We start from the raw sequence: 14941 nt of genomic DNA on the forward strand, positions 1-14941 counted from the left end.
TTTTTTGCATGATCTGCACAAAACAACTGCAGCATTGCGTTTTAGGATGTATAATTCGTTCCTGTTGAGTAGAACAGCATGGCGAGCAGCTTTCACCTGGTAAATCTTCTGGACTACTGTTGAAATAATGGGTACGAATTTGGAGCCAAAGTCAGGGAGTGGTAGGCGGTGAGGGTTTCACGATGGCACGTGCTAATGCCAGCAAAACGAGGACAGGCGGCAGGTGCTCTGTTGACACAATAAACACTCACAAGGACAGTGCCAAACTCTAAATAAGACAACCCAACTTCCAAGAAGTGTTGTAGCCAGGCCCGGGCACAGAAGAGGAAGTGTAATTACACACGCACAACATCAACTGCATGATTCAAGTGCTTTGCCTGCATCCTCCGTTCTTTTCCGTCTTACACAACCAGCCCGGTACGTTAAGCAGGTCAACGGAGCAATGGAAAAAAAAAAACAACATCTTGATCACTGGGGCTCGTCACACATGAGCAACCATGTGAAAGAACTGTTATTTATGATGTGACAGAGAGGACAGTTAGAGCATCTGCACAGAACCTCAAAAAAAGGATAACCGAACAGCATAGGCGAAAGGCAGTATGAAAAATCGTATCGACACTTTTATTAGATGCTTTAATCCAATTCGATTTACAGTCCCCTTTGAAACTATTGGAACGGCAAGGCCAATTCATTGTTTGTGTTATACACCACGACATTTGTGTTTGAGATCAAAAGATGGATACCACCCAAATTTTAGGCTAGCAAAAGTATAGGAAAAGGTAAGTCTTGAAATAAATTAGAGTAAATAACACTTAATATTTGGTCGCATATCCCATAATAACTGCATCAAGCCTGTGATTCATTGACGTTACCAAATTGTTGGATTCTCCTTTTGTGTTGCTTTTCCATGCTTGTACTGCAGCCTCTTTTAGTTGTTTGTTTAAGGTGATTTCTCCCTTCAGTCTCCTCTTCAAGAGGCGAAATGCATGTTCAATTGGGTTAAGGTCTGGTGATTGACTTGGTCAATATGAAACCTTGGTTCAAGCCCCAGCACTGCCAAGCTGCCACTGCCGGGCCCTTGAGCAAGGCCCTTAACCCTATCCACTCCATGGGTGCCATATAATGGCTGACCCTGAGCTCTGATCCCAACTTCCTAACAAGCAAAGAAAAGCATTTCACTGTTCTGTAATGTATATGTGACAAATAAAGATCATATTATCATATTAAACTTTTGATCTCCAACCCAAATATATTCAGTTTACAGCAATATATATATATATATATATATATATATATATATATATATATATATATATTATTATTATTTATTTTTTTTTCCTTGCCATTGCAATAGTTTCGGAGGGGACTGTATACCTGACAGGAATTTATGTAAGCACATTAAGCTGAAGGCAAAGAGACTTGCTGAAGGGCACAAAAGTGAGTCTCTGGCAGTTCTGGGGATTGAAACCCACAATCATCATCCCAGAACCTTAACCAGAGACAACTTTCACTTAATACTGAGCTGAATACCCTCAGAAAAGTGCACTAAACTGTACCATGTCTGTTAATGAAATATGTGTTATACCTTTCTTGTGTGGTTTTCACCAGAGACAATAACTGCTAAGTTCCAATCTTTACCATAAACAAGTTTTAAACATACATTACAGTGAATAAAGGTAGAAGAGACAAATACCTAAGGATACCCTTGCAGTGACAGCAATAGTAATGTTTAATACTTTTTTCTGGGGAAATGACAAAGCACAACCAAGAAACACTTCTTGTCACCTAGAAACCTTGATCTGCCCGCATTCAACAATGACAAAGCATAACAGTGTGTTCACCAAAATACCGCCTAAGACGTTTAGTAAACTGCTGAAGCTATGGGTGCCGGCTATGTCATAGGGCCCCTGGACAAACCTGACCCAGGGATGTTTAACTCAGAGGTGTGTGTAATGTTGAGAGTAAACAGTGCAGCACAAGCCCATCCATGTGCCTGATACGATCTTTTGACCTGAATTGTGATATCCATTCCTCATAAAGGTGCCCTCTTCTCGATGTTTTACAGGTTACAGTGTCCAGGAAAAGTCCGTAATTCCATAAGGTTTGATTTCACTAAAGAAACTGATGCTCAGCTCATTCAGGTGAGACTCAGTTTTAATTAAAATCTTAATTGTGGATCATGACCAGTGGGTACTGCTCCTTGATCCAGGCTTCCACATGCATTCTCCGTCTACTAAAGGTCAAAAGTAATGAAAGTGAATAAGGGGCATATTCCTCAGCTATAATCCACTGTTATTTAAAACAAGAGCCAAAGTCACTCCTGAGGCTGTTATCCAATGTTACTGTCTTGTCCTGGGCATGCTTATTTAATTCCATATTTCCCCTCTCCCAAAACAAAATCCTCAAAAGGGAAAATCCTCACGATGAACAGTGCTGCTCTCAGGATTTGAAGTGTCTGACAGACTGACAGACTGAGAACTCCTCTCTTGTGCTTTTATACATGATTTGGGTAAAATAAACGCTAAAACACAACAAACATCATTAGACCGAGACCATTAATGACTATTTCAGCATGAACTATTTAAGATGTCAACAGAGAAAAACAAAGCACCAGGGTTGAGAGAAATGGAAGTGAGTCGAAGTGGGGTCTGTTTATCAGTTTCAACAGCTAACACACAGATTGTTGCTGCACTAAACACAGAGATTCTGTCCTAATCATACTTACTGTGTCATCATGGTGTGTGCAAGAGTATATCAGAGCAGATGACTGTGCAAGAGTAGATCATTTGGGAGCTCGAAATTCTTACATTTAAACCATCTTAAAAGTGCCTGCACAGATATGAGCAAAAGAGAGAAAAGGCAGTGACGACTGATGAATTTTTGCTAACTGACACGATGCTGCCATCATGTGGACTAAAGGACCAACACTTTTCAACACTCTGACACTTATCAAAAGCTGTGACCATTGTAACACACTAACATAGGCATTGTATAAGACTAACACAATGCCAATAATTTCACTATAATAAAAGAGCATAATGAATACTATAATACTATAATTAAATAGAGTTATACTAAAATACAGATTGGGTGGCACAGTGGTTAGGATTTCACAATGACCATTTTGCAATGACCATCCCATTCTCCTAATTTGAATCCTACTGAAAACCTGCATATGTACCCATGTTCATGTTTATTGCATGTGTTTGAATTTTTATATATTGCTTGCTCATTACTGCTCATTTTCAAGCAATGTGCCAATAATTCTCAAGGGCACTGTTTGTACTTTGGTTGAGTGTGTTTCAGGTTAATTGGGATTATAGTCTTAAAATACTATAAATGTAGAGAGGAATATGATAATGGATGCATGAATTGATGCATGAAAAACTCAACAAATGGGTCAATTATGCATTGATGGATTTTATGTGCATTAAATTGTGTTTTTATGAAGCATCTTAATAAGCAGACTGAAAATGTCATGTGAATTTCTTCATATGTACTGTATATGGGCAACACCTTAAGGATTTCAGAAATGTACCATGTGCCTGAGCTTTTTTTTAATCTAATATTTAAAAAAAAAATACATAAATAAATAATCCTGACATATAAAATTAACTTACCGTTAACCGATTCTGAAAATAGAACAGGAAAATTCTAGGAAAATAAAGACTAACAGAAACTGGTCAGCTGCATGCACTATTAGGTGATAACATTTATTATACTGACTAAATTTTAGTCACTAAAAGGTGCTCTATAGAGCCAAAAAATGGGGACACCTTACCATCACACTCATATATGCATTTCTGTACATCATGTTCCAGATTTAGTCATCCCCCCCACCCCCCTTTGCTGTTATAATAACCTCCACTCTTCTGGGAAGGCTGTCCACTAGATTTTGGAACATGGCTGTGGGGATTTGCTCATTCAGCCACAAGAGCATTAGTGATGTTGAGCACTGATGTCAGGTAAGGAGCTCTGGGGTGCAGTCAGAGTTCCAGTTAAGTCCAAAGGTGTGGGGTTGAGGTCACGTACGGCTCTGGGTAGACAATTCGAGTTCTTCTACACCAACCTTTGCACACCATTGTTCATGGCGCTCGCTTGAGCACAGGGGCATTGCCATGTTGGCACATGTTTGGGCCTCTTAGTTCCAGTGACGTGAAATTGTAATGCTACTGCATACAAAGACATTCTAGACAATTGTGTGCTTCCAAATTTGTGGAAACAGTTTGGAGAACACATGGGCGTGATGGTCAGGTGTCCACATACTTTTGGCCATCGATTGTATGTGTGTTTTTCACATTTCTTATATATATAGATATATAACTGTAAGAGACAGCTTTAAGAAGAACTCTCAGGATTTTCTGTGCTAAAACCAACATGTCCTTACCTCCCATCTCTCCTCACTTAGTGAACATATTTGTAGATGTCTACACTTATTGCTACATTTTGGGATTTGAATTTAATAACTGAATCATACTAAAGGCCATCACTTTACATTTCTAAATCAGACGCAGGTGTCACTTGTATCAAACACAGCAGACAGGCATAGATTTAAACCAGCTTTGTCTAATGTAAATGTCTAAGGTATTGAATAATAGGCTATTATAGTAGTATATTACAGTATGCTTTGAAAGCTCATGCTGGCCATATAAAACTAGACAGCGGGCCATGGGTTTGACACAAGTGCTCTGGGAAATGTTTATATGATGAGCCATCGTGAGAAAAGAGGGTCGAGTGGAGGTCATGTGATTTCCGGCCGCAGTGTGTAGGTTAACCACTGCTCTACTTCCTGGAATCTCTGCTGCACAGAAACAGAACCAACCCTGCTGTTGTCAGGAATTATAATGTTCAAATCCATGACATTTCTCAGAGTTATAATACATTCATTACCAAGTCTTAAAAAAAATCCTTTCGGCACTACAACTTTCTCAAGATCTCCAACGTTGCGAGTTGGAGTGTCATGTCGTCATTCCAACATGGCGGTTCCCGTAGTGAGAAAAATAAAAACATGAAAACGGGCATTTAAGCTTTCGAATATGCTTCAATATCACAACAGGATAGCTGTAAAGGTTATACTTTACATAATAGTGTTTCCCTGCTCCAAACACATCTGAGTCAACTAATCAGATAATTAACAGCCCTTCCTAGTTGGTGTGTTAGAGCAGACAAAACACTAAAACCAAACAGAAGATCCTAACTGTTTTCAACTGAGCATTATAATAACAACAATAATAATAATAACAAATTTCAAATATAATGTGCTTTTCTCATACCCAACACGCCACGAAAACAGGAAATAGAGAAAATACAGACATAATACAATACAGTACAGTATATATTTATATAAAACAAACAATAATTGACTCTACACCCTATTGAAAAACGCTTGATCAAATTAATCAGTGTAAACTATTTTAAAAAAGAAGGGTTTTCAACATTTTCTTAAAACCGCTTAATGTGAGAGCATTTCTGACTGTAAAAAGGGGCCACAAATCAAAAAGCTCTCTCATTTTAGTCTGCAGAGGCTGCTGAAGAGAGAGAGAATCAGCAGAACAGCGAGAACAGGAAGGCGTGTACAGGGTACCTAAAGCTGCACTTCCACCAAAATTACCCGGATTTTACAATTTACAATTAGTACAATTTACAACTATTTACAATTAGTAAATAGTAAAATGTCACACTTATATAGTGCTTTTATCCAAAGCCCTTTACACTGTGTCTCATTCAACCATTCACACACCAATGGTAGCAGAGCTGCCATGCAAGGTGCTAACTTGCCATCGGGAGCAACTTGGGGTTCAATGTCTTGCCCATATGGAGTCATGTGAGCCGGGAATCGAACCGCCAATCCTACAATTAGTGAACAACCTGCTCTACCACATGAATGGAGGTCTTTTACAGTTGGCCTGCTCTAGTGTGCAAAAAATAGAGAAGACCGGTCCAAGCAAAAACGTGGCCACAGATTACCTATCAGTTTAGCAATTAATTAAAAAGTTAAACAAGTAAAGACTGAAGCAACATGAAAAGTTAATATGGAGTTTAATAGCTTTTCCTTAAGACTTTTACAAATAATGAACACTTTACACACATGGATGTAGCAGTTTGTTGCATTTAGTTTTAATAACCTCACACACAGATGATTGATAACCTGTCAAGAAGCTGTATTAGATGTATTGACATGAAGTGGGCCCTAACTCAGAATGAACACACTTGTGGAATAACATTGGGCCATTTTTTTGCACCAGACTGCAAGTTTATTCATGTGCATTAAGAAAAATACACAGGCATTTGTACTGATTTAAAGATTTTCCTACAGTGCAGGTTCTCAAAAGACATCAGGCCCAAAAGTCATGTCATCGTATTAAGATAATCTTAGAACTAAAAGCAGTAATACAAAAAAAGGGGAAATAAGTGACAGAATGAACACTCTTAACACAAGCGCACAGGCTAAACAGAAATACAGTCCATGTTTCAAATGAAACATTCAAATGAATTGGCCACTATTTCTGCTGTTCATATCAGAATTCCTGATGCCGCACTCTGAATCAACAACCTTCAATAGTCGATGAAACTCTGAAGAAGTGAATTAGGTGGTACAACTTCTAAATAACCCACCAACTCAATATTGATTTCTAAGTCACATACAGCGTGCGTGTTCACACACTACAAGAGCCGTGTCAAAAGCACTCATAAAGGTTTGGGCAGGGCAGAAACTTCTTCCAGACACTCATCATATGCCTCCTTGTATTCTTCGTGTGGTTTGATCATGATCACGCAAGTGGGCCTTTTCGAACCAGCTGAGGCTCCTAAGTCCTGGATAGAAAAGAAACACACACACACACACACACACACACACACACACGTTAAGGACTATTTCAAAGCACAAAGTATTAAAAGTACTCCAATACTAGGAGTCTACGAAATGCATCTGTGGCGGTTAGAGGGGTCATATTCAAATGGATATTTCGGTTAAAATACAGAAATGTCAAACATTAGTCCAAAACACAACCGCAAACATTCACCACTCACCACTTTAGATGGAATGTAGGCATAGGGCATATTTTTGTCTTCGCACATGACTGGTAAGTGGCAGTACACATCGATAGGAAGCGTATCTCCAGCAAGTACCACGATCCTGAAAAAGGCAAGAATACTTATTGATGAAATTATTTATATATGTAGCATACCGAGGTCCGGATTCAGTCACCGAAAAGTATCTCAAAGACTGAACCAAGCCCTCGAAACCAGCACAAAAGCATATTTATTTATGCTCAGCATATAGGTGTTCATCAGGACAGAAAGCTGCGCAGTGAGTAGCTTTTACTTAAAATAATTTAAAGGGGGGGCAACAAAGAAAGGCCACGTTCATTAACATTGGAATGTACGTGTTGATTGTGGGACGTATTCACCATATTCATTCATCTTCAATAATCGCTTTATCCTGGTTTATATTGGTTTATATTTTGATGAATATAATTTATTATTATTTTTTAAATAAATACTGCAGCGGTCTACTTCCTGGGCACGGTTCTGCTGCCGACCTAGTGCTTCACTCGTGCACTGTTGCTTTTTTTTTCTTTCTTCATTGTTTTGTTTCATTAGTTTTTATTTTCTTTTGTGAAAATTAGTACGTTCAATACGAAAGTAAGATGCTTTATTTTTCTGGGTGATGGCATATATGGTGATGTGGCTAGCAGCAGTCAGCTTGGAGGTGAACGCAGTGAGTGGCTTTCACGTGTATACTCGGGAGGAACTTCTGCTATTAGTCCCCCATTTACTGAATAACTGCCCGCAAGTGGAATTGCCTGAAGATTGTACAAAGCTGCAAGGATATGCAATAGGACATCACTGAGGAAACAAGGATCAAGAGGTGGGCTGCACCAAAGGCTTAAAAGAAGAGGCTGCAGACATCCCTTGCCTGTAATTACCCTGTCAAATATATGGTCCCTAAGAAGTAAACTGGACGAACTATCATTGAAAGTTAAGTATGATAGTGATTTTAAACAAAGTAATTTATTATGTTTTACGGAGACATGGTTAAAAGAAGAAATCCAAGATATCGACATGAGCGGATATACAATGATAAGAGTGGACAGAGATGAAATTACACCTCATAAAGCTATCGGAGGAGGTCTGTGGTTAACACGTTGGGCTACTGATCGGAAGGTCGCGAGTTCAAACCCCAGCAGCGTCAACCTGCCACTATTGGGCCCTTGAGCAAGGCCCTTAACCCTCAACTGCTCAGATATATAAATGTAAATCACTCTGTATAACAGCATCTGCCAAATACCACAAATGTTAATGTAATATAAATAAATTCCAAATACATGAACAAGTGTGCACTCCTGATTTCAAACTTTTGTCTGTCTTTTTTTTTTTTTTTAGATCTTTCTATCTACCTAGGGCAGGGGTGTCCAATCTTATCTGCAAAGGGTCGGTGTGGGTGCAGGTTTTCATTCCAAGCAAGCAGGAGCCACACCTAATTCCACCTGTCTAATCAGTTGATCTTGGCTTTCAATAGACTCAGGTATAACTTCTGCTTGCTTGGAATGAAAACCTGCACACACACCAGCCCTTTGCGAAAAAGATTGGACACCCCTGCCCTAGGGAGTTCGGACAAATTTGGATAAGTTATTTTAGTATATGTTCCCAGACAGGTCTATGAAAAAGCCAGGAAAAAAATAGCAATGTTTTAACGATGCGCTGGCCCGTTCATCTGAACAACCAGCATTTATTCTGGGGGACATAAACTCTTGGGATCAGCATCCTATTTACCCACTTTATACCAAAATGTGGACTGTCTGACTAGACTTTCGTGCATTTTGGATAAATGTTTTGGAAATATTGCTGATGGTTATAAAGCTATTTGCCACCCTCCCTTGGGGAAGTCAAACCACAATATTGTACATTTATTCCCCAGATAACAGTCTAAGCTTAATCAGGAGAACCCGGTTGTTCAGCAGGTGCAAAAGCAAAGAACAATTGAGAGATTGCTTTGACCAAACAGACTGGCGATTGTTTTTTAATGTATGCAACACTGTTTGTGATGTTATAGATACACACACACATCTTATTTAAATTTCTGAGAGTAACTGTGTTCAAACCAAAACAGTACCGGTACATATATAAGCAAATAATAAAGTGGCTCACTAAAGATCTTAAAATATGCCTTAACGAGAATAGGGTGGCTTTTATGAAGGGTCACAAGGAATTAGTTAATGATAAGAATAGAGAACTTAGTGGGAAAATAAAGAGTGCTAATCTTGAATATGAGAATAAAATTGAAAGTAATTTTTTTCAAGGGTAATACAAAGCAGACATGGGAGGGTCTGAATGTTATGATGGGAAGAAAGGAAAAGAAAATTGACCCCCCTCCTTCATATAAGGCATCTTTTGCAGATGATATATATATATTTTTAGTAGGTTTGATACTGGTGAATGTTTATCTGAATCTAATAGGGATTGCTCTGAAATTCCTTTATATGAGAATATTACCCTGGAAGAATATGAGATTGCATATGGTTTGTCTCGTATTAAGGTCCAGGCACCTGGACCTGTCTGGGTTGAATGGGTGTGTACTGAAGGACTGTATTTGTCAATTGACTGGGATTTTTACCCAACTATTCCAACTTTTAAATATCTACTGTAGTTCCCATACCAAAAATAAATAAATAAACAAACAGGAGCTAAACAGTTAAAGGATTTTAGATCCATTGCCCTCATCTGTATGGAAAATGCATGGAAAGAGTAATCATGAGGCATTTAATGAATTCTGTGAGTGACGTTCTAGATCCATTGCAGTTTGCATATAGAAAAGCTAGAGGTATTGATGATGCAGTGTTAACATTATATAATTCAGTTGCTGAACATCCTAGCGTAGTTTGTTGCACTTTACGTCAGCTTTTAACACAATGAAGATCCATATTCTTATTCAGGGATTGATTGATTTTGGGTTTAATGGCGGACTTATTTGGTGGATCAAAGATTTCCTTTCTAAAAGTCCACAAAGAGTGGTTGTTGATGGCAACGTGTCTGGAACAATTATTTTAAACAGGATACCCTGCAAGGAGCAATTTTATCACCATTACATTTTTCTTTGTATATTAACGAGTTTACAATTAAAACTAAGGTGTTCAGGCTTTTTAAATATGCTGATGATATGGCTCTCGTAGGTCTTTTGCAAGCAGGAGAAATAGACAGAACTTGCACATACCAAGAGCACATAAAAGCCCATTTCGAGTGGTGTCAGCTGAGTGCACTTGTGATAAATGTGGATAAAACAAAAGAACTGGTCATTACTGGAGATAAGCAGAATACTTTGGAGTTGGAACCTGTAATACTTTGTGGGAATCCAATTGAATTTGTAATCTGAAGTATTTGGGGGGACACACAGATGCTCAACTATGCTCAGTTTTAGAGAATACTCACAGCATTAGCACGCAAGCTCAACAAAGGTTGTATTAGATCAGGAGCTTAAATCACTCTGGTGTAGGTAAGTACATAATTGAAATGGTCTATAAAAGTTCTTTGAAAGTTTTTTAACATGACCTCATGGTATGGACATTTGAGTGTTAAAAACCGGGTTATGCTGTCCAAGACTGTAAATGAAGCCAGTAAGATTATCAACAAGACGCCAAGACATCAGAATGATCGATACGCATGTCAAGTCAAGCAAAAATCTTTAGTGATCGTAGGGGATGTGTCTCACCCTCTTCTTGGTGAGTTTCACCTGTTGCAATCAGGGAGATGTTATACACAACCACGTGCAAAAATTTATCAGTTATCTATTGTGCCCAATGCTGTTAAAATTTTAAATGCAAGTGATTGGTGACTTCTGTCTTGTATGTTTTTTATGCACACTTTGTATACTGTTTGTGATGTGTTCTATGGTGAAGCCAGAGATAATTTTCCACAACGTGGATAAAAAATTAAACTAACTAACCAACCAAAAAAAAAAAAAAACAGCAAAAGTGGGCAGGGTTTGCTACATTTTCTGTTGGGGCAGTCTTTAGTGGAATTAAACATAAGCACTGCAAATTGTCTTATTTACAGATATTAACTATCACTAATTATTATACATTAAAAGGTAACTGTTGTCAGCATGTAGTAATCTTAGTTGCTTATCCAGACCTTTATAAGCAAGGGAATTTATGAAACTGAACCCTCACAAATTTTAGTTGAATACTCCTGATATATATACACACACATCCATCTATTTTCTATACCGCTTATCCTACAGGGTCGCAGGGAACTTGGAGCCTATCCCAGGGTGCATCAGGCACAAGGCAGGGTGCCAATCGATCACAGGGCACATCCACATACACATTTACACCCCAATTCATACACTATGGACACTTCGGACATGCCAATCAACCTACCATACATGTCTTTGGACTGGGGGAGGAAACCGGAGTACCTGGAGGAAACTCCCACAGCACGGGGAGAACATGCAAACTCTGCATACACAGGGCAGTGGCAGGAATTGAACCCCCAACTCTGGCAGTGTGAGGTGAATGTGCTAACCACTAAGCCACTGTGCACCTCCCTGATATATATTACCTTCATAATTTTTTATTTATTTATTTTTTACACATTATGAGCAGTAGTGACTCTGCAGTTAAACCTCTGAACTACTAAGTGGAAGGTCGAGAGCACATCGAGTGACACCCCTTAACCTCAAGTGCTCGTCTCATTTGTAAATTACTTTGGATTAAAACTTCACAGGTCACAACATGCAAGTCTTTGAGAGTCTGTGAAACAGGAATATAAATCTAATTCAAGGATTCCATCCCCAAATGATCCCTTGTTTTAAAAAGAGGATTTTTTAAAAAATATTTTTTTCATGACATCATGATGAAGTTGATGACTGACTATTCCACTAAACTTGTAGTAATCACGTACAGCCTAATTTCCCTGTCAAACCCAATAAATTAAACAAGTATGAATCGTTAACTTCATACTAAAAGCAATGTTAATTAAACTACTAAAACCGAAAGACAAAAAGTAGTATTTATATTACAACATTCTGAAAATCTGAACGTTAGCACAGTGCAACTAACTTGGGTTTCGTAAGGTGAAATATCCAGTGAATAAACTGTGCTTATATATAATTAAGATATTTCACACACATACATATCTGTGCTGCAGCCACATGGTGCTTTTTTATCATATAAACACCAGAAGTCCTGGGTTGCAAATGTTTGTGCACCCCTACTAGAAAGTACGAGTAGACCCTTACCCCTTTTCGCCTTTGTTGATGAACTTTTGTACTTCTTTGACTCCTCGGCGAATCTGTTTATGTTTGGCCGCTGAGGAATAACAACAAATAAATAAATAAAACAAAAGCCTTTACATGATAAATAGCTTGCAACAGGTAACAACCCGTTTCTGGTTATGTTACTCAGTGTTGTTCGGAGTTCTACGTTTGGCTAAACTTGTTCTAGGTCGCAAAGAGAAATCTAGAAACTCTCTCGTTTACCTTTTTTGACGCATTTGTACAGCTTCTTGCTTAGTTTGCGTGAGGCCAGGGGATTAGCGATGGGGTTGATGTTAGCTAGTAACTCCTGGTAGGATTTCTCAGTCCCTCCGCTCTCCTCCTCAGTAGCACTTTTCTCTTTCTTTGTCTTGGTCATATTTACAACCGTAAAATAAAGACAGAAACTTGACTAATACTTAACTCTGAACAACTGCTGTTTCTCTATATAACACATACACACACGTGCTACAGCTATACCCGTACTTCCGGTTCTCGTTGGCCATTTCCGCACACTGTAGACACAGTGAACACACTATAGTGAATACAACACACTGCCCCCTGGCGCACCGGAGCTGTCATAAGTCTTTCTTACTTGAAGTAGCTTATTAACTGAAATCCCGGTCAAATGCTTGTGTTATCATGTAAATGTTTTATAATCAGGACAACACTGATAGAACACGAAACAAATACACATGTAAAACATTACACAATGCTTTACGTTTTAATAGTAATTTCACAAAAATGATGAGTGATAAACATGCTGTACATCACTGAAACCATGCACACAAAAATACAAAATTTCCCATATGCAACTTCAAGCAAAAGTCTTATTCACACTGGACTGTGAACTACACAAAATGTACACAAAACTTAAAGACTGCATAACCTGAAATATAAACATCAAACAGGTTCCTCTCTACCTCGTGTGAACTTCATATACACTAATGTAAGGTGCACCATATTTTCAAAGCTAGACAATTATCAAACAAGGAAATGTTAAGTTTGTTATTCTGACACTTCTGATCGATCATTAAGGCACAAAATCACAAACTTTTCCAAATTCTCGGTTTGTTGAGTAAACCATCATTACTCATTTTGTCCCTCTTCCGTCATATAGAGGGGAAATATTCTCCGAAACACAAATATCACAGTGCAAAGCTTTTGTATCAATACGAACAAGAGGATGTTTAACATTTTGATAATTCAAGGGGAAAAACCGAAGGAAATGAAATTTCTTCCAGAAACAAGGTCCAGTGAGTGACATGAGATTAAATTTAAGATACAAATAAATATAAACTAGTTTTCAGTATGGTTGGCCTCAAGTCCTCATACATATATATTATATACACATACACACACACACACACACACACACACACACACACACACAAATACTATCTTATTTTTAGTACCGATTTCTACAAACAATAAACGAACCACAAAAAAATAAACATACATTCTATAACAATGGGATAATGCAAAAGCTAACAAAATAATATATGCAAGAAATAAACCTGTAGACTGCAATAAATTTTTAAAAACCAATGTATTTTAAACTACATAAATGAACAATTATCATATCATTCTCATATTATGACATTGTCATAAAAAAAAATTAAAAACAGCAGTGTGAATGCGTAGAGCAGTCCACCAATGTAGAGCAGTCCAGTAACAAATGGAGCTTATGTTGAGAATGGTAAGACACATGCATATAAGAGGAGACTCGAGTGGCTGGTATGTACATTTAAGATATAGAAATCAAATAAATAATGTTAGCAAAACACACAAGCCATCAAAAAAAAATGGCTTGTGCAGATCGGAGGGTAGCCCAATTCAGCATGAAAATGGTGAACCTGGCAAAACTAGGTGTTTTTTTTTTATGGTGTCAGAGATGGATCAGGCCACATTGGCGTTCACATTACAAATGTAACGTGGCCCTGTGAATCTCAGACCACCTCCGCAAGACGCATTGGACCCCATTCACATTCATACTTAGCGTTCATCTGAGGCAAATGTTAATACCAAGCATGAAAACGGTCTTAGGGAGCGAATCAAAATTGCTATATTTTTTTTTTATATACACATGAGTGTGTGTACACACACATTCCCAAATTTCCCCTTGAGGATCAATAATGTACATGAAAAGGCAAAAGGACAAGAGTAGGGCCAACATTGTAATCAAGAGTCCTGTGTTTTCACAGCGATTCCCACACGTGCATGGCGAATAGTGCGCCCGTGCAGTGTGTAACCGTTTTGCCTTACAGTGGCTATGGTACCAGGCTCAAATCCTTCAGCTGGCGTATGGAACACGATCTCATGTTGGTAAGGGTCGTATGTGCCACCCACAGGCCTCATTTTCTCCAGCCCATGCTTGGAAAACACCTGTAGGAGTTTGTTCTTTATCTCAGTCAGATCCTGAGTGCCCTCTACATCCACGCCTCCTGCAGCTTCCTCCAGCAGGTCTGCCACCTCCACTAGGTCACGGCAGAAACTTTGAATTCCTGTACAAGGGACAGAACCATTCAAATCTTGTCACACAAAATCCTGGCTATTATAAGACTAAAAACCATGCATGAGACGTCATTTCACTGAGACGCTTTAACCACAGACTGCAGCTCCTGGTGCCAGAGTCATACTAACAAGCATAGAAATAATATACATCTGGCTTTCTTTTGCCTGCTTTCT

The 14941-nt window shown here is 38.5% G+C and overlaps 2 protein-coding genes across 2 annotated transcripts in view; both read right to left on the minus strand.

Annotated features, from left to right (window-relative positions):
- Positions 1-6095: 6095 nt before the first annotated feature.
- nhp2 (NHP2 ribonucleoprotein homolog (yeast)) lies at positions 6096-12805 on the minus strand. Its single transcript, XM_053649082.1, has 4 exons — positions 12479-12805; positions 12239-12308; positions 7030-7135; positions 6096-6813 (listed from the first exon to the last, which is right to left on the minus strand). Exons 1-4 carry the CDS (start codon positions 12630-12632, stop codon positions 6688-6690), a joined length of 456 nt encoding a protein of 151 aa, XP_053505057.1. The 5' UTR covers positions 12633-12805; the 3' UTR covers positions 6096-6687.
- Positions 12806-12943: 138 nt separating this feature from the next.
- The window catches only part of grpel2 (GrpE-like 2, mitochondrial), a 10988-nt gene continuing 8990 nt past the window's right edge, over positions 12944-14941 (minus strand). Inside the window, exon 4 of the mRNA XM_053649081.1 lies at positions 12944-14757. Within this exon, the coding sequence (XP_053505056.1) occupies positions 14435-14757 (323 nt within the window). The 3' untranslated portion in view covers positions 12944-14434. The remainder of the gene's footprint in view (positions 14758-14941) is intronic.

The sequence above is a fragment of the Ictalurus furcatus genome, chromosome 18 (genome assembly GCF_023375685.1).
Source record: "Ictalurus furcatus strain D&B chromosome 18, Billie_1.0, whole genome shotgun sequence".
Lineage (NCBI taxonomy): Eukaryota > Metazoa > Chordata > Actinopteri > Siluriformes > Ictaluridae > Ictalurus > Ictalurus furcatus.

What these genes read in the sequence shown, in the direction of transcription:
- nhp2 (XM_053649082.1), bottom strand. Translation starts at nt 12,632, where the DNA reads ATGACCAAGACAAAGAAAGAGAAAAGTGCTACTGAGGAGGAGAGCGGA. An exon ending in GTACAAATGCGTCAAAAAAG is followed by an intron (nt 12,309 to 12,478) that starts GTAAACGAGAGA and finishes GTTATTCCTCAG; the next exon opens with CGGCCAAACATAAACAGATT. An exon ending in CCTACATTCCATCTAAAGTG is followed by an intron (nt 6,814 to 7,029) that starts GTGAGTGGTGAA and finishes TTTTCTATCCAG; the next exon opens with GACTTAGGAGCCTCAGCTGG.